The 27,291-nt window shown below is 36.4% G+C and overlaps 3 protein-coding genes across 6 annotated transcripts in view; 2 read left to right on the forward strand and 1 right to left on the reverse strand.

Moving 5' to 3' along the window:
• LOC113060580 (arf-GAP with SH3 domain, ANK repeat and PH domain-containing protein 2-like) overlaps positions 1–2,182 on the reverse strand; it is a 66,135-nt gene extending 63,953 nt beyond the window's left edge. For 3 of the 4 annotated variants that reach the window (XM_026229605.1, XM_026229604.1, XM_026229603.1), the window contains exon 1: positions 1,640–2,181. In XM_026229605.1, coding sequence (XP_026085390.1) covers positions 1,640–1,765 — 126 coding nt within the window. In that variant the 5' untranslated portion in view covers positions 1,766–2,181. Of the gene's footprint in view, positions 1–1,639 lie in introns of all 4 variants that reach the window. The other variant, XM_026229602.1, reaches the window with a different exon arrangement.
• Positions 2,183–8,138: 5,956 nt separating this feature from the next.
• On the forward strand, positions 8,139–16,111 carry LOC113060582 (piggyBac transposable element-derived protein 4-like). Its single transcript, XM_026229607.1, has 2 exons — positions 8,139–8,604; positions 14,035–16,111. Exons 1-2 carry the CDS (start codon positions 8,453–8,455, stop codon positions 15,809–15,811), a joined length of 1,929 nt encoding a protein of 642 aa, XP_026085392.1. The 5' UTR covers positions 8,139–8,452; the 3' UTR covers positions 15,812–16,111.
• A 6,457-nt stretch (positions 16,112–22,568) lies between these two features.
• The window catches only part of LOC113060585 (membrane-bound O-acyltransferase domain-containing protein 2-like), a 45,371-nt gene continuing 40,648 nt past the window's right edge, over positions 22,569–27,291 (forward strand). Inside the window, exon 1 of the mRNA XM_026229621.1 lies at positions 22,569–22,854. Coding sequence (XP_026085406.1) covers positions 22,777–22,854 — 78 coding nt within the window. The 5' untranslated portion in view covers positions 22,569–22,776. The remainder of the gene's footprint in view (positions 22,855–27,291) is intronic.

Consider the following 27,291-nt stretch of genomic DNA (forward strand, 5'->3'; position numbering starts at 1 on the left):
TCCTGTTTATTATCAGGCAAAAGCTGCAAGTTAAATTAGGCCCTTACGTTTCAATGGCTGAAGCAATGAGACCCGTAAGGGAAGCCGTTTCAAAGTGATGAGACAGTACGGAGTCAGAAGAATCAGAACCATTTCCTGTGAATGTAGTTCCAGGACACTCACAAAGCAGAAAGCTTCTTTAACATGAAAGGGCATCTTTAGCATGACATCTGAAAATCCTTCTCTGACAAATTCCCATTCGGACTCTGTTTGTCGGTCAGTGTGAGACGCAACACAAATACACCCGACTTAGAGCAATTCCATAAAACTGCAAATATGTGGACAGTACTATTTATGTCCCTGAAGCAATTACCACAAAGCCAAAGAGTGAACAAACAGCAGGCAAGAGAAGGAAGACCAAAAACACTCATTTAGCTCCAGACTTCCTCAAACAGCCACAGCACAGAACATAGTTACACATTTGTAGATTTACCTTGGAAGCACACGAATCATTTAACCCAATAGCATTATGAAATGCGATTAAACAGTCAATTATCCTTGCAACACACCTTGCTATTAATATCAGCAAAAGCCACATAGCAACTGTTTCAACCCTTTCTGAGATACCATAACATCTCAACACTTCACATTACTGTTATCTGTAATACACCTAATAACAAGTCCATACAGCCTGAAGCATCCATCACGGTTATAATTCAGAGCTGTGCTGATGCAGATCCCACAGGAAGCTGTCTCTATTCAACGCAACACAAAAGCAGCAGAGCCCATCAGAGCCGTGAAAAGCTATTTATATCTGATCAGGGCGAGGCTTCAGACACTTATGAGATGTTTCATACAATCTAGACACTCTTGGTGAACTTTACATGCAGCGTATTAGTATACAGGTTTAATAATCTAGTTTAAACTGGAAGACGTGAATAGGAGCCTGGTCTAATATGGTCGTATATTTACTGATGGCTGGCTGTACAGGGGATCTGAACACTTTTCAGATGAACACCTGCTTGGCCAATCTGGGAGACCAGCAAGAGCATCTCAGCCAGACTGAGAGAACATCATAAACCAGACTGAACCACTGAGCTTTTTAGCAGCTGTTCATTATGATGTCCAAACCTGGACCATCCTAAGGATGTCAAAAATTGTTTTGGAACATTGTAGCTGGTCAACCTGCTAATGACCAGCTACTGGACCTACTTGAAACCAGCTCTGAAGGATAAGATGGTGAATTGTTGAATAAATAATGTATTCATAGTAACAGGTGATCAACTTTTTTTTTCTTTTATATATATATATATATATATATATATATATATATATATATATATATATATATATATTCTATTCAACCCATTCAATGTATAACTACTTCTGCCTGTGCATGGTATTTTATCTAAATATTAAATGAATAATCAAACAGTTTGAGGTTTATTATATCTCCTCAGGATGAGACAATGCAGTACAGCACTTGCCTAATGGGTGAGGCATCAACAAAAGAAGAGCGCGAGGATTTGCCTCCTCAGTAACTCCTTCAGTAACGTAACTCCAAGGGAGGCAATAGCTGACTCTAGTGGTAGTAAGCAAAACACTCGGCAAGGTTTTAACAGTGGCAAAATAGCAGGTTAGATAAAGTTATGGGTCTCACCTCTTCCAGTGCGGCTACAGTGTTCCTGCAGTGAGTCATTCTTGTGGTGAAGTTTGAGGCGGTGGGCGATTTATAATCTTCATTCGTCTCCGCCACAAACTCCGCCACTGTGATCTGGTCCGGCATTGTATTTCCTTTCGTAAAGCCCACAGATATCGGTTTTAATCCTCGTAATAACCGGCTGTGGTACACTTAATGTCGAAATTCAGAGATAAAATGACGAAATTAAACTCTCATGAGCGTCCTGAAGTCTAAGCATCGCTGTGTTTTGTCCTCGGTGGATTAAGACAAGTTGGGAATTAATAAAAATCATTAGCCAACTACAGAGAAGTGACGCTTCTGCAACGGGAAATCTCTCTCCCACGGTGCTGGCTCTCACTTCTTCCAGTGTAAGAGCGAATTCGGTCCACCCGTTTGACGATAAACCGGTGATGATGTAGTCCTCATCTGTTAAGGGACAGGAGTGTATGCTGTCGTGCTGGGACTGCTGCGGGCTTTAGATCGATGCAGCGCTTGCAGTGCAATTCAATGAAAGCGCAAGAAATTGACAAAGTAAAGGTGGAGGAGATTCAATGAGAAAGGAGTGACCAATGAGGAATCGGAGCTTCCAGCTTTGGGCCAATCGGAACGGACGCAGGGCGTGGCCTGTTTGTAGATCGCCTTTAGGATCGTGAGCGCCTCTCTTAAGGTGGAGAAGGACATTTCTTGTGCGTGTAAATCTTATACAGTCTATGGTGTAAATACAGTTGACGTTTCATGTCTCTCTGAGGCATTATTACTAATTATTTATTTATTTATTTTTAAAAAAGCTAATTTGATACTGATTTTTATTATTAAAAAAGATACACAATAATGAAAATTCAGTCTTCATTTACCATGCCTTTCAAACGAGGATTTTTTTTTACATCTATTTATAGCTATTTTTATTTTACTAATTATAAAAGGCGTTTTAGAATTGTATTTATTTATAATATGATAATAATAATAATATCTAAAATATATAAAATATTGTATGTCTCAAAAAAGAAACCCTTTCTCCCTTCATTCATGGGTATAAATTAATTAATCTGTAGAATAAGAGTGCTTCATTATTAGTGCTTGTCTGTTCCAAGCTTCACGCCCCCCTGCCTCCACAACAAAAGGCTAATTAAGATGATAATACTGTAATTGCTGAGGCCTGTAATCGCTCGAGCAAAATGAGCCAGTCTTTATTATATGTAGAATCTGAATCAGCATTGATAATCAGAAACGAAACACACAAAAAAGCGTTATTTAGATGTTTTGTAGTTTTAATACAGAGTTGTTCTCAGAAAAATCCCTTGATATAATAATAACAGAGTTTGAGATAGTGACCTGGTAGCTTTAAATCTTATGAATAAATAATAATAATCAGAGTTTATTGTTAAGTTCTTTCAACGCAATTAATTAACATTGTTTGTCAGTAACACACTTTTATTATGCTCTAAATTGACCACCTGAACAGATACATTTAATATGACCACAACATTAAATATGAAACATCATCTCCAGAACAGTGCTTTGTATTGGGTTTCTGCCAGAAAATATTCTTAATGCATTGTCTTAAATACATAATTTAAGCCTCCTTTTACATATTTGTAACAAAGTGCATTTGCATCCTCACAAAAGACTGCAGTCACTTCAGGCAAAAAAGTGGAAACCAAACAAAACAAACATAATTCATGCCACATACATCAGTTTATGTAAAAATATAGGCTACTGTGGAAACATCACACTAAAGACAATGACAGGTGGCTCAGTTTTGGTTTATCTACTGAATAAAAATAATTAATATGATGAGCAAGTTTTAACTCTAATTCCCAATCTGTACTGCTGACTCTCTTCTGAATGTTAACAATACACTCTAATGCTCTCCACTCAGAGCACATAATGAAGAATGAAAGCATATTCATATGACCTCTACTGGTGTCTCTTTGAATAACCTTGTTCTATATTGAGGAGTTTTACTTTCAGAAATGATTTCATCTAGAGGCTGCAATATGATACAGGTACAAGTGGCTACAGCCATTTAGTTCTTAAATATCTGTGATCTTTACATTGTCAGTGCTAAAATTATGACATAAAAAGATGAAATTATGACATCATGATGAGATACGTCAAAATTATGATATAAAAAGTTGACACAAAATTCATACTTATGACATCAAAAGCCAAATTTCTAAGTTATTATAATTGCATTATGTATTTTATCTCATAATTGTGACATTTTATCTCAAAATGTAGACCTTTTATTTCATAGTAAGTTTTGTTGTATTGTAAACTTTTGTCATAATTATGACTTTTTTGTCATAACTGACTTTTATATAAAGTCAAGATATAAGTCTCTTATATCTCATATCTGAAAATGTTGACTTTTTATCTCAGAAGGTATGTGATGTAATGTAAGTCTACAATGTAATTTAATTCTAGATAATATATTAAACAAAGTTTGTACTTATTAATGTCTGCAGAAAGTCAAAGGCTTTGACATTATATACTCATGCAGTATATTAGTGCTGTCAAATGATTAATAAAGTTTTTGTTCCCATAATATATCTATGTGTAGCTTACTGTGTTTATTTATTCTGTAGTCTATATATAAATACACATTTTAAAAATATTTACATGTATACACATTTCTATATTTATATTCTTATATTTTAAATTATAGAAAAATATATTTAATATAGAAACTACATATTTTTCTTGAATATATACATAATAAATTTATACAGTATAGGCTACACCGACGTGCACACAGCTTCATACATTGGTAAATGATTAAAGTAACGGATGAAAGTGTTAATGGTTGATAAAGTTGTGGGGAAGTCGTGGCCTAGTGGTTAGAGAGTTTGAATCCTAAACCCTAGGCAATACCACGTCTTAGGTGCCCTTGAGCAAGGCATCAAACCCCCAACTGCTCCCCGGGCATGTGGCAATCTCTCCAAGACACTTCAAGAAACCTGCAAAGCTACAGTGCAAAGTTTTATACACTAAAGTGAAGATGCTGTCAAAAATAATGCCATAAATAGATTTTATTAATTAATTTCTAGTAACTTAACTAAATTAAATCAACATTTGGTGTGACCACATAAATAAAAAAAAACTTTTGTAGGTACTTGTTTTTTAGGTAGCATTACAGGAAGGTTTCGTAATGTGTCTTGGAGACATTGCCACAGTTCTTCTGGATTGTGTCTGTCTCAGTTTGTTCTCTGATGATGATGAGATCAGATCTCTGTGTGGAGCACTAGCTGCTGTCAGACTCCTTGTGCAAAGTATAATCTCACTGGATTATTACATTTAATGGCAAAGATAATGTTTGGAAATGTAAACTGATGTTTACTACGCACACTACAGCAAAACATAGAAATAATCAGAATCAGAATTAGCTTTATTCGCCTGGTGTGCCTAAACCACACTTTTTTTTTTTTTTAAGGTGCTCCTGGTACATACAAACATACATGGATACATACAAATCTGACATGAGAACAACAAAAAATAAAATTAATTTAGCAAGATTTAATAATGTGAAATAATCTGGAACAGTAGATCGATTTATTTACAGATGTGAGCATGTTTACTCTATATAGAACTGTATAAATAATAAAGATATGCAGACATATGTATATGTATACATAATACTTGAGAAGGCAATAATTAAAGATGTAGAATGATTTATGTAAATGAATTACAGAACAGAGGTAATGATTGATATGTTAGCTGTTTAAATGGGGGGGGGGGGGGGGTTGTTTTTATGTAAAGATGTTCTAGACCCCAGAGATATGGAGTCTGCCTGAGAAGTGCAAACAGGCTGTGTCCAGGGTGAGAGGGGTCTATGATGATGTTACCGGACCATTTCTTCTGGAGCTGTACAAGTACAGAAGACTGGGCAGGCGCACACCAATGATTCTGCAGTCTTAACAGTCTGTTGCAGTCTTCTTAAATCTGATTGGCTGTCTGACCCAAACCAGACAGTTATAGAAGAGCATGGAACAGACTCAAATAACTGACTTAAATCCATTTTTTTTTTATTATTGGTGAAGATACTACCATATATATATATATATATATATATACACACACACACACACACACACACACACACACACATACACATACATATATATATATATATATACAAAACACCTTCTGGACACACCTTCTCATTCAAAGAGTTTTCTTTATTTTCATGACTATGAAAATTGTAGAGTCACACTGAAGGCATCAAGGGCTATTTGACCAAGAAGGAGAGTAATGGGGTGCTGCTCCAGATGACCTGGCCTCCACAGTCACCGGACCTGAACCCAATCCAGATGGTTTAGGGGTGAGCTGGACCGCAGACAGAAAGCAAAAGGGCCAACAAGTGCTAAGCATCTCTCGGGGAACTCCTTCAAGACTGTTGGAAGACCATTTCAGGTGACTACCACTTGAAGCTCATCAAGAGAATGCCAAGAAGTGTCCAAAGCAGTAATCAAAGCAAAAGGTGGCTACTTTGAAGAACCTACAATATGACATATTTTCAGTTGTTTCACACTTTTTTGTTATGTATATAATTCCATATATAATTCCACATGTGTTCATTCATAGTTTTGATGCCTTCAGTGTGACTCTACAATTTTCATAGTCATGAAAATAAAGAAAACTCTTTGAATGAGAAGGTGTGTCCAAACTTTTGGTCTGTATATATATATATATATATATATATATATATATATATATATATATATATATTATATACAGTGCCTATAAAAAGTATTCATTATTTTTTCACTTTTTGTTATGTTGCTGCAACCTTATGTGAAACTGCTTTGAACTACTTTTTCCCCCACATCAATCTACACTCCATACACCATAATGACAAAGCAAAAACTAAATTTTCACAACATCGTAAATGTAATAACAAAACTGAAATAAGTTCATTGTATAAGTATTCATACCTTTAACTCAGTACTTAGCTGAGGTACCTTTCCAGCCTCTACAGTCTTTTTGGGTATGATATAAAAAGCTTTGCTCATCAGAATTTGGCAGTTGTCTGCCATTTCTTCTCCTCACCTCTCAAGCTCTGTCAGGTTGGATGGGGGCGGACACACATTTTCAGGTTTCTCCAGAAATCTTTAATTGAGTTCAATCCCAGGCTCTGGCTGGGCCACTCAAGGACATTCACAGAGTTGTCTATAAGCTATACTTGCTGTGTGCTTAGGGTCATTGTCCTGTCGGAAGGTGAACCTTCGGCCCAGTCTGAGCTTCTGAATGCTCTGGACTAGGTTTCTACTAAGTTTTTCTCAATATCTGAAAAACAGCCCCACAGCATGAGGCTGCCACCATCACACTTTACTTTTGAGAATTTTGAGACAAATTATAAGCAAAGCTGGTTTCCTTCAAACATCATGCTTAGAGTTGAGGTTAATCCGATCAAATAATCTTGTTTCTCATAGTTTGATGATCCTTCCCTTACGAAAGGAAAATATATTTACCAATATATTTCTTAAAATGATAATATATTAATTTCCCTTTTTATTTTCTAATATTTTATATATTTGAATACATTTAATAAAATATTGATGATACATATATTATATAATATATTGCATAATATACAAATGATTGTCGCTTTCAATCTATTGCAATATATTGGAAAAAAAATTAATATATATAAGAATATATGCCTAATATATTACATGATATTTCCCAATATACTGCAATATATTTTTGTTTCATAAGGGTTTAGGTGCTTTTCTCCATAAGTTGCTCAGTTTGTCTGGTTGGTCTGGTTGGTCAAAAAGGTTGGTATACATATATATTCCCAAGCCTATGCCAAGGTAAAGCTGTACTCTTGACGGTACAGCCCCAGTGACAAGCTATTCTACCGCTAAAGGTACAATTATGTACTTTATTTTCTGAGAGTGTACTGTGCTTTATGAGTACTAACAAACAGCTAATATAGTAATATAGAGCAACTATAATAACATTAAATAAATGTTTGTGTGTGCGTGTGTGCATGCCTAGATATAAATTATTGGCTAGCAGCAGTTGGGCACTCCTTATGGGTGATCTTTATGGGAAAATGATTATGCAATTTATTGGGTTAATATTTTGATCATATATGCTTGCTACATAATATGCATCATTAAATATTTTATTTAAAAATGAAACAGTGTCGTTTACAGCAGGGCGACAAACGATCGTGACTCGTGGCACGAACTCTGGCCGCTGATACATTGAAATGTATAATAATAATAATGTTAATACTAATAATAATGATAATAATAATACAATTGTTGGAACTTTGCATCATCATTTTTAAAAAACACCACCGCACGCCACAGAGAACACTGTAGTTTTACCGAGGAAACATCAGAAACGGCGAGAAAGACCGTGGCATCTGGCACTTATTATGGCAGCTGCCATAAACGACTAGTGGCAGGCAGCTGCCGTGGCATGGGGATGTCACCGGAAGTGGCGCTTCGACCTGCGGCTACCAGAGAGAGCGCGCCAGCCCCCGCGTGGACAGTGCCTGCTGTGTCACATAAGAAGGTTTACCCTAAACATCATCCTAAGGTATATTTCGGGGAACACACCTAGGAGAGGAAAACCCCTATAGTTAAGGTGTACATTAGAGTCTTCGTAGCACGCTAGAGACACACTGTTATCGGGAAACGCAGCCCAGGTGTCTGCTGCTGCGGCTGCACTAACGCTTCTAGTCGGTAGAGGCGTTTGAGCTCGTCTCACAGTCTTTGGACTCCCAGCACTCTTTCAAGCCGGTCAGTGTTTTCTCCCGCGCTTGTCTTTCGGACAATGGCTTCTAGAAAGGCATCCCGAAAACTGTTTGCGGAGAAGTCGGTTTTGGAAGAGCTTGATAAAGATATTAAAAACGAATCTTCCAACGACGACGAGCCTGTGTCTGTTGAGGCCGATGAGGATAAGGAAGGGGACCCTGATTTTGAGCCGTACGTACACATTTTACACGTTTAAACGTGTCTGTGGGTTTCATATCTGTGTCTGTGTGTCTGTTCCGTGCTTTTTGTTTATCTGTTGTTTTATGCATATTTGAATTATCGCGCACATTTATAGCTACATCATGCGTTGCCTGCATCAATCGCATTTCATTCTTCTTTGTGTAGCTGTAACATGCATATGTGAAATACATTGTGCACATGTCCGATTCAAAAACACGAGGAGGGGTGCCTGGGATCCGTTCTTCGTACGTTGTTGATTACATTCGAAATGAAATGTCACATCCAATATATCGTAGAAGTCATGTTACGGTCTCTTCTTCGTACTATTATTGCCCATCCTGCCTATTATGAACAAAGAATCGATTTACGAAATAATTTCAAGCAAATACGTCTATGACACCGTTATGTTATAAAATCATTATATACCACTAGAAAATACACAATTTTATTCATATAAATAGATTAATCTATATTAGTATTATTTCTTAGCATTAACCGTCGCAAAAACAGTGCATCATAAATCACGTCAGGTCATATGCTTGTTATACAGTCTTTGGCCACCAGATGGTATTGTGAACAAATTAAGCCTCTAGAAATTAACACATTTTGGCTGAAAAGCTTAAAAGTTTCATAAAACCTGAAATGCAGTGACTTTGCAGGCAGCGGTTTTGCAGGAAGGCACCTCATGAAACTGATTTTGGACAGACTTCTCAGTAATGGTTGAATGATCTACAGTAAAATATTGAGAGCTTTGGTGAAAACAAAGTGGATATTTCATTACTGCAATATTAATTTCTCACTAGAAATTACATAAAGTGTCAAAAACATATATTTACACAAACACAAACTGACCACTGACCGCAACTTTCAGACGCCATATTTATTTTTTCAGCTTAAAGGGATAGTTCACTTTCAAATTAAATTTTGGTATGTTTTAGCTTACATCAAAGGCATCCAAGATGTAGTTGTCTTTGTTTTCCGCAGTAGTTTCCATTTTGATATTTTTGGGTCAATCCGTTCTTGTCTGTGACTCACATAATGCAGGTCTATGCTCACCGCCTCAAAGAGCATACATAGAGGAGTCCAAATTAAACAATTCTCCATCGTAAGTACACATTGATGACCTAAGACACGAAACAAGCGGTTTGTGTGAGAAAAAGAACAGTATATATATAGTTTTTACCTCTTGTACACAACCACATACAACTAGTGTTGTCACGGTACCAAAATTTCAGTATTCGGTACCGATAACAGTGAAAATCCACGGTTCTCGGTACCAATTTCGGTACCAAAGCAAAACACAAAAATATGCTAATTAAAAAATAATAATTAAAATTACAAAACTTTTTATCACTAAAAATAAAACCAATGCCATTCTTTATACTTATTTACAATTGTGTTTAAAGTTTTTCTACAAGTTATATAATTATGAAAAACAGTAAACAAGTTTCACCCAAATTTAATTTGTCTTTTAATTTATTAAATTTAAACACATTTTATTTTTGGTAAATAAAGGGGATTTGCTATTAAAATTAAAACATGGAAGAAATATTTTGTGATTTATTTCTTTAAAAAAATAAAGTTTTATAAATTTTTTCTACAGTAGTAGCAGTATCACATACATTTTACTAAATAATACTAATATTTAGTAGAACAATGCCTTTATGTAAAAATGAACTTTTAATGAATGCATATTTGTCATTTTAACTGAACTTAAGACTGGTGGTGATGCTTAAGATATTTTTGGTCACTGAGGGTTTCTGTTAAAAAAAAAAAGTAATAGATCATAAGAATTATTATTAAAAGATAATACTGCTACTAATTCTACTACCATACTAACAATATACAATGCACTATGGATTGATGAGCTGCTGGGTTCATGAATATTAATCACGTTGTATGCGTTCGGTCAAACTGATTTGCTGAAATCAAAACAGGGACGGTAATAGCTGAACGCCAGCCAATGAAATTGCCATTTGCGCATTAGCTCCGCCCACTACTGGAAAAACCCGCATATCTTCTTCTTGTTCGAGAAATACGAATAATTCTAAATGAACTCCATTATTTTGACAGGAGAAGACAACAAAGAATAAAGTTTACATGTAGCGTGTCGATTCAGCGTGGTAAGACTCTCGCTCTCTCTCTCTTTGCATGTGTGAGAAACAACGCTATCAGTAAAGCAACGGAGAGTCGAGCACCTTGTTTACAGGGCGTCAAATACAGTGCTGTGCGTTAGGGTTGTGCCAATAGACCATTGTATTGTGTATCGACGATAGTCAGAGATATCGACATTAGCAGATTTCTCTATCAATAATAAAGACGATATTAGGCTCATTCTCCGATTAATGTATTAGATTATTATAATAATAATAACTATTATTTTTATTAGGCTGCTTATTATAATTTGGCTATCAAACTGCCAGCTATTTCACTTCATCACCGCATTTCACGTGCGCACGCACGCACACACGAGGATTAGAGCCTGTAGTCGTTGAAGTGGTCCGATTTGACTCGTATAACTCATTAAATCCATGAAATGAAAGGGAAATGGAGTTGGTGTCCAACACTTTAATTGCTGCTACACGGCATCGCGCTCTTCTCAAACATGAGAGATTAACTCTTTCTTGGCGTTACAAATTAATTAAAGACAAAATAATTAATTCGGCAGAGCGAACTTATCATCCATAGTGGTTCTCACGTAGTCCTTCTCTTAAAGACTGATCACTTAACTTATAACACACACTATGTGGTGATGATGTAGACGGACTATGTGAGAACCACTATGGATGAAAGTTCGCTCTGCCGCACTATAATGTGATGCATACAAAATACATAGTTTTGGCCATTACAAAGTCTTCATCCACAAACAGACGTACATCGTCTGCAGACATAAGGTATTTCATTGCACTTTAACAAGTAATCTGAACGGCCTATATGTGCAATATTTTAAACAAGCCCTCATGAACGGAGTTTAATGCCACAGTTATGTTAGAATGCATCTCTTGTTTTTGTGGCGGTGCGTCAGTCTCGTCATAAAACGCGCGGTTTAGAGCAGTTTAATTAAACTTACTCCAAACATACGAACTTACCGGTTTTAAATACTTTATATTTAAGTGTTAATGTATGCCCAATATTAGTGTTAAACTGCTGGACTTTAAATGAAATCTGCTATTGATTTTCACCGGTTACGGACTTTACAGAACATTTAGACTGATAACTTCCAGCAGGACTTATTGTCACAGGACGCGTGATATGACAGTTGCATCCGATTATATATGAACTAGCTGTTTTAAATACAGTATTTTTATATTTAACGTTAGTTTTTCAGTATGTTTGAACGTATATATTTTTTCGATTGCCGATTAGGATGTCTCTTATGCACCTGCGCGGTTTAAAACACCAAATAGTTATGCTATGATAGGAACAAAGAGTCTCTCTCCTTCTTCACCCAGGCATGATAATATTGTGTATCGTCGATCTCACGGGCTGACGATATGACGATTTGAAAAATAACCATATCGACCAAAACACCGGGACCTCGGTACTACCGGTACTTAAAGAAACCTGGTACCGTCACATTTACATTTTTTTAGTACTGACTTGGTACCGAAGTACCGGGTCTTTTGACAACACTACATACAACTGATCTTGTGCGCGGAAAGCACCATATTTAAACATATTTAAACGTACAGGAAATCGCAATGGACTGTACTGTGTGCTGCAGTTTAGTGATATCCGGTTCGCGAACGAATCATTTGATGTAACCGGATCTTCTTGAACCAGTTCACCAAATCAAAATGAATCGTTTGAAACGGTTCGCGTCTCCAATAAGCATTAATCCACTTAAGCTGTTAACTTTTTTTTTTTAATGTGGCTGACAATTCCTCTGAGTTAAAATAAACCAATATCCCGGAGTAATGCATGCACGTAAACAGTACACTGACTGAACTGACGAGCCAAGCCAGATAACGAAAAAAACATCTTCAAATTGTGGTAACGTTATACCTTGAAACCAGTAATCGGCCCATGCCTATAAGGTAGTGTAGTGTGCGTTCACATATGCATGCGATGCAGTATTTCCCACAGGATTTTGTGAGACTGTGGTAGGTGGTCCTCGATCCCTCTAGGGGGGTCCAGGGGCATGACCCCCCCCCCCCCCCCCGAAGAAAATTGAAGATTTTAAAGTTAAATTCATACATCTGGTGGACCCTGAGAATTTCAAAATTAAGAGCTCCAACATAAGTTCAGTGTGCTAAGTTAAAGAAAAAAGCTGGTGAACGCACTTGAAATTTAAAGGGGACTCAACTGTCTTTTTAGTTGTGATATAGTCAAGTGTCTCAGCCTCACTGGTAAAGTTGGAAGCCAAATAAATTAGAATAAAACAATAATAATTTTATATTATTGTTCTTATGCTCTATGAATGGCCATATATTGTAAAACAATTGCACTATGAAATAAATTAAAATTATTATTATACATTACTGTAGGGAAATTGCAATACTTTTGTTCTAATTGCAATACTTTTGTTCAAAATTACACTTGCAAGCAGGGCCTAAAACTATTTTTCACATGTGCCGGAGGCTGGTGACTTGAGATGATTAACAACCTTAAATATTTTTCCTTGCCATGAAAAAATCTATTTGAAATTAGAACCAACCCTTGCATTTTAATCATGATACAAACAAAGATACAAACATAAAACCTGCATGAAATAAAAACCGGAATGAGAATGCAAATTCACTCTCTTACAGCTGGTGGTGTTTATGGATCAGCAGTTGTAAAAGAGGGGAAATATATAATTTAAACTTTTGTGAAGTCAGTTCCCTTCAGAAATACATTCATATAAACCTCCTACCCAGTATTAATATTTTACTTCCGAACAGTGAGCTTGCTGTACATGTATAGTATTTTCTCTGTGCTAGTCTTGCAAGAGGTCATGCTTGCAAGAGATAAACCCTTGAACTTTTACTTTGGCGGAAACTTCAGTTGAACTTTTAATTTAAAACAGCTTTACAAACATAACTAATTTAATGAAATACTGTAAACATTTGCCCATTGAAATGTAGAAAATTATACATAACTGGTGGCCTCTGTGTCCCCCTCTGTGTTTTTATTTTTTTATTTTTATTCGAAACATTTCCCAAAAGCATAAACTATATACTATATCATGAAATATTTCGATTATCACCTTGATTATGTTAGTTATTATGCTATGGTCAAATAGCCTAATAGTGTAATCTTTTGACTAGGCATAAAAACTTCTGTTTACTTAAGTAACTGGTTAGTAACATGGAAGTTGCAATGGCGTGAAACACAACGTTAAAGAACTTTTATGCTATAAGGATAAATATATCTTTGGTTTATTACGAAACTGTGGCAGGACAGATAAGACTGTGACTGTGTGTTTGTTCTGCGTTACAGTCTGTCCTCAAGCGATGATGAATTGTCAAGCAATGAGCCAAGTCCCAAAAAAAGTTGTATCTTCCCGTCCCCCATCATCAAACCACACACCCCCAGAACCCCTGCATCCTCTGCACGTTCCTTGGGTCCAAGGTCAACTCCCAGTGGAAGATCTCGTTCTCCACGGGGAAGAAAAAGGTCTGCAGGCCGCATGTCAGTGGACAGTGATTTGGCCATTTGGAATGACATCAGCATGGAGGATGAGGCTCCAGATATACCCAGTTTTGTTCCAAAGAGAAATCCAGGAGCTCAGATCGTCATGGACAGAATGTATTCCCCTTTGCAACTGTTTCAGCTTTTCTTCTCAACCTCTGTGGTGAAAACCATTGTGAAGAACACAAATAGTTATGCAAAAATGAGGACTGAAGCTGGGAAGAAATTCTCCTGGGTCCCTTTGACGGCGAAGGAACTATATTCGTATTTTGCCATTGTTATTTACATGGGACTCCTCAGCACAAAAACCATTTCAGATTACTGGTCAGGCAAAAAAATTTACAGTATACCTTTTCCAAAGTCACTGATGTCCAGGTCTAGATTTCAGGCCATCTCTTGGAACTTGCATCTATGCAATCTTGAGGAGGATCGAGCGAATGCGCAGAAAAAGGGAACTCCAGACCATGACCGACTTTTCAAAATCAAGCCCCTGTACACTGACATCATCACAGCATGCAAAACGTACTTCCATCCAAACCGTGAGCTGGCAATTGATGAAAGGATGGTGGCGTCTAAGGCAAGAATCAGCTTCAAACAGTACATGAAGGACAAGCCAACCAAGTGGGGTTATAAACTCTTTGTTCTTGCTGATTCTGTATGTGGCTACACGTGGAACTTCTTTGTTTATGAAGGTAAGTCGTCTTTGACCACAGGTAAAGGACTGAGTTATGATTCTGTGATGCGCCTCTTGGATCTGTCTCTTCTTGGCAAAGGCTACCATGTGTACATGGACAACTTCTATACAAGCCCAGGCCTTTTGTTGGACTTGCTTGATAAAAAGACACTTGCGTGTGGCACAATACGCTCCCACGTACAGGGCTTTCCTAGAACAAGGGGTAATGAACTCAGCGAAAGGGCGCAAAGAGGAACCATGCGCTGGCTCAGGGAAGGTAAGCTCCTCTTTGTGAGGTGGATGGACATAAGAGCCGTTTCAATGTGTTCAACAATTCACAAGGCCTATGATGGCACTACCGTTTCTAGGCGTATCAGGAATCCCAAGAGTGGATGGGAAACGCGCGAAATTCCAATTCCGTTGGCAGCGAAGGACTACAATAAATACATGGGAGGTGTGGACCTTTCAGATGCTCTGATTGGATACTACAATGTCTTACACAAGACCAGAAAATGGTACAAGACCTTTTTTTTCCATTTTATCGATATTGCAGTGGTGAACAGTTTCATTCTCCACCAGCATCTATTGAAATCTCAGAACAAGACCCCTCTCAACCAGAAGCAGTTTCGAGAGGAACTCGTTGGAGAGTTGGCAGGGATTGACATACAAGAAGACGAAGAGCCTTCCGCACAAGAGACCTCCAAGTCTGCTGTCGAGGAACAGCAATGCTGGCCAGAATATTTTGGATCAGATGCCACATGCGGGAGGAGAGTCTGTATCATGTGCAAAATTTCAGGTCACAAAGTAAAGACACCTGTGTACTGTTCAAAGTGCAATGTAGCTTTGTGCTTTGTGTCTTCAAGGAACTGCTTCAAAAAATGGCACACTGAGAAACCCCCTGAAGACGACTAAAAGCTCTGCACTTATCCCACTAAAGTGCTTAAAGTACATTTTTAAATGATATAGTAACCTCTTTCATTGTAGATTACTAGCTGTTGATAGATTACTAGCTGTTGACATTTATACATCCCGGATTTGTATAATGTGCTTTACACTAGATATTGTTCCTATATCCATTTCATTAGTTTTTTGGGGGGGACTTTCTTTGTAAAGTTGAACTTTTTGTGTCAGTCTTTATTTTATGTATGCATGCATGTATTCATTCGTTCATTCATTCTGGACCGAGTGTAAAATAAAAAGCAAGAAATGGTCTCCTTCTGCTTGTTTGTCTTATGATACGAGTCAAATTAAGGCTGGAGTACACTACATAACTTTTATACGTTTTTTGCAGTCTGGACTATTTAATGTTAGTTGTTGAAAATCAGAGCCAGTTTGCAGATTTTAGGAAGTTCAAGTCGGCATTTTACACACAGGTGCGTAGTAGATGATGAGCACAGACATTTTGTAACAGTTTACAAAGTCTGCAGGTGTGTGATGCCTATATAGTGTTTTAAAATCTGTCCTGATTTATCTGAAGTGTTGTGTATTCTAGCCTTTAGTGTGATAAAATATTGGAAGATTCTTCTATTGTCATGTATAGTATATAGTAAAAGTAGCATTTTTGAGGTATGTTTGCAGTTCAACAGAAGATACCCCTCTAACTGGTGCAAAGCTTCATTGGAAGAAGGAAAAAGGTGGATAACCTTTCATTAGAAAGTGAAGAACAGAGGTTTAGAAACTTTTTTAAGGGGGTCAAATTCTATGATCTAGACACACCAGAGAGCTGGATGCTTCTCCCTTAATACTCTTGAGTATAGAGAAGAATCACATTTTGTTGCCTTGCAGCCTGAAATGAAGACGGACAGCATTTAAAAGAAAAAATAATTATCCAGCTGTATTTTGTCTGCAACTTATTTGTTGGCAAAGTGTGCTGCTTAAGCTATTGTGGTGTTCATTCACATTGTTTCATTGTGTAGTGATCAGATGCATTTTAAATAATTGCTAAAAGCTTAATTGGCCAAAAAAACTAATTTCACTTTTTTTTTTTTTTATCCTGATGCAAAATGACCAATTATATCAGCAGCACATGTGAACTTGTGAATGAGTGCTAATCCGGTTAATCACTATCATATTAAATTGATTGTAAAGAGCAGACTGACTGGTATTAAAGGAGGGAATAAGAACTTCTGATCATTGTGTTCTTGTTAGCAATGGTTACATCCAAAGAAACACGTGCAGCCATCTTCACTTTGTATCAAAATGGTGTCACATGCGAGGAAATTGCTACAAAGAATATTGCACCTGAAAGAACCATTTACCAGATCATCAAGAAGTTCAAGGAGAGATAGGTTTTATATATAGGCTATGCTTGTGTGTGTCTGACAGTATCTTGAGCTGTGTTGAAGATGTAAATCTCATTTTTAAAGGATAAAAATGATGATATCTAGAATGTCTTTATGGTATTTAGTCTATAAACATTTATTTTTGTATGCACAAAACTATGGAAGCATATGGGTAGCATTATTCAATTTGGGATGTAATATGCAAAATGACAATGCAATATGTAAAATGGCAATGCATTTCTGTATTTACATTTACATTTTCCAATACATTTGTGCAACGTTTGGTGCAAAATGAAAATGAAAATTAAATTACATAATTTTCATTTGCCATTTCCTACACCAGTTTTAATATGTAAAATGAATATTAATTTTAACGCTTTATAAGTTGCAAAATTAAAATGAAAATGTATTACAGAAATGATTAGATATGTTTAACATTTTAAAGCAAAAACTGTGGCAAAATGATCATTTAAATGCTATTTTTCTTAATTGCATTAACACTCACAGTCAAGACACTTACGATTACATTTTCATTCGGTGTCACGCAATGAATGTAGCAAAACTCAATGTGCACATTGAAAATGCCTTCCGAGCCGATCACGTGTCCCCGCCCTCGCGGCACGTCAATCATTGTGTGAACAAGGCGGGGCTTACAGAAGGTCAGAGACTCAAGTCTCAAGAAGAGGATTCAATCAAGTGAGACAACATGGACAAGACAGTTGGTCCGTGTATGTTTTGATCATTTCGGTTTATGGCTTCAATATTTCATTCGGACTTGTGGGCGGAGCTGAAACGCTGCTTTCATCTGATTGGTCGAATCGGAGCGGTTTTCATCTGACAGCCTTCAACTCGGTCTTGTCATTCTTTCAGGCAAAATAAGAGTCACTGCAAGTGAAGCACTGAAATGTCTGAAACTACGCTCACTGTTAATTAGCATAATATTTGAATCAGATGTAGCTGGGCACATAATTCGTGCTGCTGAGACCTGCAAATTATTTCTAGGTTGTAGTATTGTATGAATATTGTCCCACTGATAAAAACAGTGCAAATAGTTCTGTCTCTTTGGATAACAGTAAAGTGGAAATAAATATAGTTAAATTTATGAAATAAAATTAAATAGGATTTTTTGGGAAGGTAAGTCTGGCCAGTTATACAAGCAACACGAGTCGGACGAGTCTAAAGATATGAGCTGAATTGGGTGAAACATTAAAGTTCTAGTCTGTGTCAATTACTCTCATAATAAATAATAATAATAATGTTAACTGTATTTTTCGGTATAAGTTGCATCAGTCCAAAAATACGTCATGACGAGGAAAACAACATATATAAGTCGCACTGGACTATATGTCACAATTATTCAAGACCAAGAGAAAACATTACCGTCTACAGCCGCGAGAGGGCGCTCTGGGGTAGCACTGAGCAGCATAGAGCTAATTTTACTATTTTTATTTAGAAATGTAACTATATTCATTTGTACAATTATTTATTAATGTCACACACACACACACACACACACACACACACACACACACACACACACACACACACACACACCTAGTGCCTTATGACTTAAAAGATGAGAGTGGTAAATGTTACAGACATGGAACTGTTCAGTCTATTATTGATTTTAATTTCCACTTCACTGTTATCCAAAGAGACAGAACTATTTGCACTGTTTTTATCAGTGGGACAATATTCATACAATACTACAACCTAGAAATAATTTGCAGGTCTCAGCAGCACGAATTATGTGCCCAGCTACATCTGATTTAAATATTATGCTAATTAACAGTGAGCGTAGTTTCAGACATTTCAGTGCTTCACTCGCACTGACTCTTATTTTGCCTGAAAGAATGACAAGACCGAGTTGAAGGCTGTCAGATGAAAACCGCTCCGATTCGACCAATCAGATGAAAGCAGCGTTTCAGCTCCGCCCACAAGTCCGAATGAAATATTGAAGCCATAAACTGAAATGATCAAAACATACACGGACCAACTGTCTTGTCCATGTTGTCTCACTTGATTGAATCCTCTTCTTGAGACTTGAGTCTCTGACCTTCTGTAAGCCCCGCCTTGTTCACACAATGATTGACGTGGCGCGAGGGCGGGGACACGTGATCGGCTCGGAATGCATTTTCAATGTGCACATTGAGTTTTGCTACATTCATTGCGTGACACCGAATGAAAATGCAATCGTAAGTGTCTTGACTGTGAGTGTTAATGCAATTAAGAAAAATAGCATTTAAATGATCATTTTGCCACAGTTTTTGCTTTAACATGTTAAACATATCTAATCATTTCTGTAATACATTTTCATTTTAATTTTGCAACTTATAAAGCGTTAAAATTAATATTCATTTTACATTTTAAAACTGGTGTAGGAAATGGCAAATGAAAATTATGTAATTTAATTTTCATTTTCATTTTGCACCAAACGTTGCACAAATGTATTGGAAAATGTAAATGTAAATACAGAAATGCATTGCCATTTTACATATTGCATTGTCATTTTGCATATTACATCCCAAATTGAATGCTACCCATACGCTTCCATACAAAACTGCTTATAACAAAAATATCTGTAATTTGGCCTATTCTTTATGCCCTTAAGCTATAGGCCAATATGTCTACATTAACAATATGATAAAATCTGTTATGACGGTATCCTACATTTCTGCCACAATACCAACAAAAAGTGATGCAGTTAGTTTTTCTCTGTCGATGATATGTCGTTTTAAGCTTATTAATATTATTTATTATAATTAATATTTATTTAAAATGAAAAGTGAATTCATTAATATTATTGATTTAAAGTTTATTATAACCACAAAGTGAGTTTTTGGTTCCCTGATGCATTTTTACCTTATTTGCATATTTTAAATGTTTCTAGGTCCATTAATCACCAGCTGTATCACGGAATTGTAACAAACCAGCAGCGATAGCGACACGGTTTTGTGTGTTTATGGTTTGTGTGCATGGCAAGAGTTTTATACGTGTATCCAGTCAGACACACTGGAGTTAAAGTCTAGTCGCAGTCACACTGACAGGACTCTCCATCACCACAGAAGATCTGCTGAGTCACGGTCCGCTCCTGTCCTCCTCACTCTCCATCCTCGAGCAGGTGTTCATCAGAGACCCCTAGTAACGAAGCTTGGTGCTAACATGCTGACCTACTAATGTTAGCACCTAATTATGTTTGTTAGCATGAAGTCCACTGGGTAGTACACGTGGTGTTGTTAAAAAACGTAATTGGGTGAGAGGGCTAATGTGTGGACAGCCTGAGCTGCTGAAACTCTATAATGGACCTGCGCTGTCAGACTGTGACATTTGCATATGATTTTAATGGTCAACATCACAACTTGTTGTTGTTTGCACAAGGTTTAGCTGTATGAAATCAAATCGCCTTAACTGCGGTATATGTAAACGCTCCTTTGCCAATGACCCGCTTTTGTTTTCATTGTGCATACCGCTATGACTAAAAAAAATGTGACATAGTTGTTACTAAAACTAGGGGAAAAGCAACGTCTATACGTGAATGTGTAACCTTATTAATGACGCATTTTGTAATAATTATTCATGGGTTATAATATTGATATCTTATCATGAATGTCTTGGTAGTTTGCTAAACAATTTTTGGAATACAAATTTAATTGATTATATGTATATATACATTTTTGATATTTGTATATGTATTTTTTTCATTTTTCTTTATTATTAGTATTATTATTTTTTACAAATTAAACTCATCAAATAGGCAAATTTGACATGACCAGTAGGTGGCACTCTCTGACTGCACACCATGCTACACTAGGACAGTTCTCTTCTACAATACACAAGTTCACTAATACAATATACGAAAAAAAAACATATATATATATATATATATATATATATATATATATATATATATATATATATATATATATATATATATATATATATATATATATATATATATATATATATATTAATGAAGTAATAACTAAAAAAAAAATAAGATGGAACAAAATAAAAAACACATTAGATACTTTAATGGTTTAAATACAATTTACAAATGTAACTGAGCTGAACTCAACTGAAATACAATAGAATATGTTTAAGATTAAATAGTAAAATTACTTAAACTGTAAAAACTTAAACAAGAAAACACATTACAAAATGATCAAAACAAACAAAAATAAGAACTAAAAACAAATAAATAGGCAAAATCAACCAACCAACTATTGGCTATTTATTTATACCTGGTTCTCCTTTTTTACAGACTTCGTCTTGTTAAACCTGTTGGACATTGGACATCCTGTTGGGCACATAATTATGTTGACCATATGACCTTGTTGCATCTAATTGCATAATAAGAACTGTATTAATAACAGACCTCATCTCAGTTCTGGGTCTAATCACGCTCACAGACATCAGGCATGTGTAGAAGATACAATTGCCCCGGATGTCTTTTTTCTATTTCTCTTCCAAAACCTATGTATTTCTCATGTAGGCTAATATAATTGAATTTTATCATGAAATGGTCTATGACCACGAGGTCTGTGAATGTGCTGCATGGAGTCAGTGTCCAGATATATAAACCCACAATTTTATCACATTTTTTATCACAACTGCTTAAATGAACATTTACTATTCATTTGTTGAGTAATAAATAATATCATAATGTTTGTTAATATTAAAGCAACTGTATGTAGTTCTGAGTATTGTAGTGACTTTATTGAAACCCCGTACAGCTGAGCGAGTGTTATTCACTGTCATAAACATATAAATAATATAGCTTTACACATGCTTTTGCTGTAAAGCAGTCTGCCATTTTCACAGAATTTCACAGCATTTCACCAAATGTACAACATCCCAGTAAATGCCTCTGCATAATGGGAAATAAACAGAAGTTTTGTATTGATTGTACATTTATGTTTGTACTTTGCAAAGCTCTTTGAGCAAGGGCTCAAATTGTAATATTTAGTATTATTGTTGTTGTTGATTTTCTTAGAAACGCATGCAACATCTGGTCATGTGATGTCAACATGACCATGGTCATGAAGGGGCAACATGCCTCATAGAACATAGCAACTTTTAGACTGGCTCTACTGTACATCATTTAAATATTTTTCAGAAGTGCAGTTTAGAAAATATATATAAAATATATAGGCTATTTAAAAATCATGGTAAAAATTATATTTATTTTTTTCAGTGTGTTTTTTAAAATATACAATTGCTTTGCTATAGTAAATGACGGGGATGAATGAGAGGGAGTGTCAGTAAAGTTCTTTTGAGCTGTGTGTGTGTGTGTGTGTGTGTGTGTGTGTGTGTGTGTGTGTGTGTGTGTGTGTGTGTGTGTGTGTGTGAGTGATTGAGCAGCAGTAGTTTGATGTAATGGAGGGGCTGGGCGAGTCAGTCCGCCTACACGGGCTTTGTGTTGATGTTCAGGCGGTGCTACAGGACTGACAGTTCGCCACAAGAGCAACACCAGAGATCAGCATTCCCAACACCCGACCCATCCACCATAAAGAGAGGGAGAGAGGGAGAGAAAGAGCACAGACAGGCGTTGTTTTGGGCTATTTGATTTGTAAGGCAGTGGAGCTGGACTGAATCATGGCCACTTCTACGTCTTGCACCGGCTCCACGCTGCTGGAGCCAATTAGTAAGATGATTCACCTGCCACTGGACCAGGTAAACTGTCACTTTAACAGGATTTATGTTTCGCTTTTGTTATTTTGCCTGGAAAAGATCGCTAGCTGATGTGAAGTCGTTTGCTGTAAATCCAGCACATTTGATGCGCACGTCTGTCACTGACAACTGCACGAAAAGAGCGTTTTAGTACGGTATTCTTGTATATGACATAACAAGCCGAAAGTCATCTTCGCGCATTTCATAACGACCGTTTGTCTTTTCCTCCCTGTATTTTTCTCAAAATATTGACTAATGACAAGTCATTCACTGGCTGTGATGCTAAACCAATTATTTAATCTTTTTAGACAGCATTTTTGGGTATCTAGGTAACGTTCGCTTCAGAGAAACCCAAACAGAAGGCTCGCGAGGGAAGTTGTCTGAGTAGGCAGCTCGAGAGGGTTTGACACACCGCCATAGTCACGATTATGCCTGTGCTGGAGCGACGTTCTGCAAAAATAGACATTATATTTAAAGATGGCCTTAATACAACCCGATGTATCATGCATTATTAAAGCAAAAGCACACTCTAGTTAAGGCAGTGAGGCGATAGTTGTTTCAGGTCCCCCTTTTTGACGTTGTTAGTTTGTTTAGGGGTCGTCGTCTTTTATGTAGGTCTTTTTCTCTAGATGATTTATCTAAATGTGAAAACAATTATATTTTTATGTGATTTACTTTGGAATTTGCAAGACAGGAGGTTTCGGTTACTAAACGTTCGCAATAGTGATTCATCAAGTGACTCGGATCTTTTGAATCAGTGCATTAAACGATTCATTAACTCGTTCCTTGTTTCCTCAAGTTTTTTTTTTTTTTTCTTATACCTATATTTAAAGAACATCATAATCAACAATATAATGCTAATATAACTATGTATATGTATATCAGTTTTACTCACAGTTCTTATGCAATGATAATATTTATATATAAAATATTATTCCATATTACACCATATATAATATATATGTATTTATTTATTTATATGTATCCTATATATTGGTGTAAAAAAAAAAAAAAAAAAAAAAAAAATATATATATATATATATATATATATATATATATATATATATATATATATATATATATATATATATATGTTGGTGTATATATATATATATTTTTTTTTTACCAAGCACTTTCCAGCAGATATATTCTGTGGTTGTTAGAATCATTTGCCTGTAGATTTTGTGTGTGTTGTTTATGAATTATTAATCAAGCCTGTGGATAAGTCATATGCCTCAGGTTAAGTCATACCTTTCTTTCATAATCCTTTGCAAAACAAGAGTTATCCGGCATCTGTTTCCAATGCTGCTGCATTAAGCTAATGTGGAGGTGTGATAAAATATTCATCATAATGTAGCAATTAAAATCCTGGCTGCCATGCATGAAAGTAAAAGATAGAAAGTTCTCTCTCATGTACAGTGAGATGTTCTGAAGTGCATCTAGTTGAAAGCCAGTTTTTATCAATGTGATGTTAAAGGTAGATTCAATCTGAACTATCATATACATTTTCATGAGGGACGCAGCTTTGTTTACTTACACGTGGAATTAGTAATAATACAGCGAATAATCCAGAAATGTACAGCAAGACCTTTATCAGTGTCCGTTGACTTGGTGTCGCTTGTGTGTTCAGATATTACATCAATAAGTCTTGTTCTGACTCCAGTGTATTCGCTGCTGCACACATATTGTATTTTCAGCTTCTTTGACCTCTTTAGCTGGTGCTGCCCGTCTCGTAATGCAAGTCTGGGCAAGAATGAGTAAAGAAATGCAGTCATTCTGGAGCGTAGACATTCTGAAACACCCACCTGTTCAACATCTTAGATGATAAATATCTTTTATGGGTGTGGGACCCAGCAGCTACAGTTCTAAGGGAATAGTTAACCCAGGAATGAAAATGTGTTCACTCTCAGGTCATCCAAGTGCAGATTGGAAAAGATTAAGCACTCACCAATGGATCTTCTGTAGTGAATGGGTGCCGTCAGAATGATAGGCCATACATGACTCCATTCCACCAAATAATGTTGAAAAGCTGCGTGTTTGTAACAAGCAAATCCATCTTTAAGGTGGTTTAGTTTTAAACCAATAGTTATGGCCAATATTTGTGCCCATTATACATGACGCTTCCTCCAGTGAAAAAGTTAATTCATGTTTAGAACTGTTTTGGCCTGTTTTCATTTGTAAAAGGAGCTTGATCTGTGCATATTTCTCTCCTTATTCAGGTGAGACTATTTTATCTCTGGAGTAAGTAGTATATATAATAAGGCATTATAATTTATTCAGATGAAGAAACAAACTTATCTACATCTTGGATTGCTTGAGGGTAAGTATAGTTTCAGCAGATTTTCTTTTTTGACTATCACTTTTAATGCCAGCATTCCACAATAGAGGTCCTCAAGATAAGTCAAGGATTGGAAATCCAAGCAAAAAAGGTGGTTTTCAATCTGGAAGTCCATTTGGTTATGGCCACAGCTTTAGTGTCCTTTCCTCTGCCATTGGCATGCTTCTTCACCAGCTTTTCTGAATGAGATTTTGGCAGGAGGCCTCAAGCCTACAAACCCTCTCCCAACACAAGTCCACTCCAGAACTCCTGTGAATGTGACAGGAATCAATACCTCAGCCGAGCACATGAAACGAGCTGTCAGGAGTACTGCGTCCTGGGCTTTAGCCAAACACAGGAGTGAAGCCATATAGATCTAGTTCTGATTATGTAAGATGTGGGTTGCTAGGCTGAGCTCAAAAGTTTTTGCTGTAAGATGGCAGTGTATAATTTGAAACCATTGCAGTTAAAATAGCCATGTCACTAAGGACACTTCCCAGTCAGCTGTGATAATATCGTCTCATTGGTCCTAAAGCCCTTTGGTTTCCTGGTTTGCATTTCAGTGCACTATAGTTAAATGCATAGTTCACACAAAAATTTACTCACATGCTCACATACACATTGTGTAAAACCTGAATGTCTTTCTTTCTTCGGGGGAACACAGAATAAGATATTTTAACTTTGGTGTCCAAGTAACATTGAAAGATTTCATTTATGGGTGAACTATCCCTTTAATGCTGAAGTGTGTTATATTTTACAATTCAAAATAACCGGTGAAATATATAGTCACATATAGGTTAATTTATCTAGAAAAGTGAAAACATGGTGACTTCTGTTTGAAAACTTGCTCTCAACCAGCCTGGTAACAGAAACATTGAGTCAACCAATGGTGTGAGTTTAGGGCGTGTCTTTCTGTTTGGCTAACCAATGGCAGACCAATGGAGTTTTTGGGGAAACTTTTGAAAAGTTTTTTTTTTTTTCTGTTTAATTATGTTAGTGGTGCAGAGATTACCCATTTTGACTTTAGAAAAACTTAATGAAGGTTAACAGTGGTAGAAACCAGTCATAGACCACAATGAAATGATTGACCACAACTGGTCTTAAAATCAGTGACTAAAGCCTTGTGCAACATAAAACGGTTTCCTCTCAAGATCACTTTGAGACTTTGAGAATATTCTGGTTGATCTTCAAAGGTTGATGAATGTTGGAGGACTCCTATAACGTGTGGCTAAAAGATTTCAAGTGAACTATGTTCCATTCATTTGTTAGTACATCATTAGTCCACACTTGAAAGGACACTTCTTAGAGCAGGCCAATCTCATTTCAAAGCTAAGGCCCGTTCACACTAAGAGCCAGATTCACTAACAGCCAATGCTAGCTCAAACTGTCTTTTCACATTAAAATAGTTCTGTCAGGATGACTAAATACTTGCAGTGAAGAATTGATTCTGAAAAGGCATAAACACAGTTATTTGAGGGAGGAGAGCATTAAAATAAATCATGCTACTTGATTTACTAAGGTTTGCACTCATCAAATTACTGGTATTTATGCCAATATTTAACGCGCCAACAATGCATGTCTTAAAACAGATACTAATTTGTGCTGCTCTTGGTAGATTGTGTTGGTCATTTTCGAAATGATCTGGCTACTTCTGTGTTCTTTAGTATGTGCATTTTCTTTAAGTCACCTGCATAAATTTACACTTCCATTAACGTTTATTTGGAATTGCGTTCTCACGCTGATTTGCATTAAGTAAATCTGCCTCTAAGAACGATAACTCTACACCCTTTCAGCAAGTCAAATACTGAGTTTCGTGAATAAGATGACAAAATGTTCAAAATTTACATGGAAAGATGTGTATTTGCATTGGAATAAATAGAAGTGCTACTTCAAAGCATTGTGCACCTGGTTAAAGACTCTAGAGTCTAAGTCTCACATTTTTCTCCCCTAACTACCTGTTGAAAGACAGGTGCATATGTTTTTGAAGTGCTTTGTAATAAGGAAGCTCACAGGTCTCTTGTCGCTAACCCCAGTGAGCACAGCAGGAGCATGAGGCAAAGCCTTGATTTCTCAGAGGAGGTATATGCCCGCCCTCTGTCTCTCTAAATGGGCACTCTCTTTGG

The sequence above is a fragment of the Carassius auratus genome, chromosome 42 (assembly GCF_003368295.1).
Source record: "Carassius auratus strain Wakin chromosome 42, ASM336829v1, whole genome shotgun sequence".
Lineage (NCBI taxonomy): Eukaryota > Metazoa > Chordata > Actinopteri > Cypriniformes > Cyprinidae > Carassius > Carassius auratus.

What these genes read in the sequence shown, in the direction of transcription:
- LOC113060582 (XM_026229607.1), top strand. Translation starts at nt 8,453, where the DNA reads ATGGCTTCTAGAAAGGCATCCCGAAAACTGTTTGCGGAGAAGTCGGTT. An exon ending in GGGGACCCTGATTTTGAGCC is followed by an intron (nt 8,605 to 14,034) that starts GTACGTACACAT and finishes TCTGCGTTACAG; the next exon opens with TCTGTCCTCAAGCGATGATG.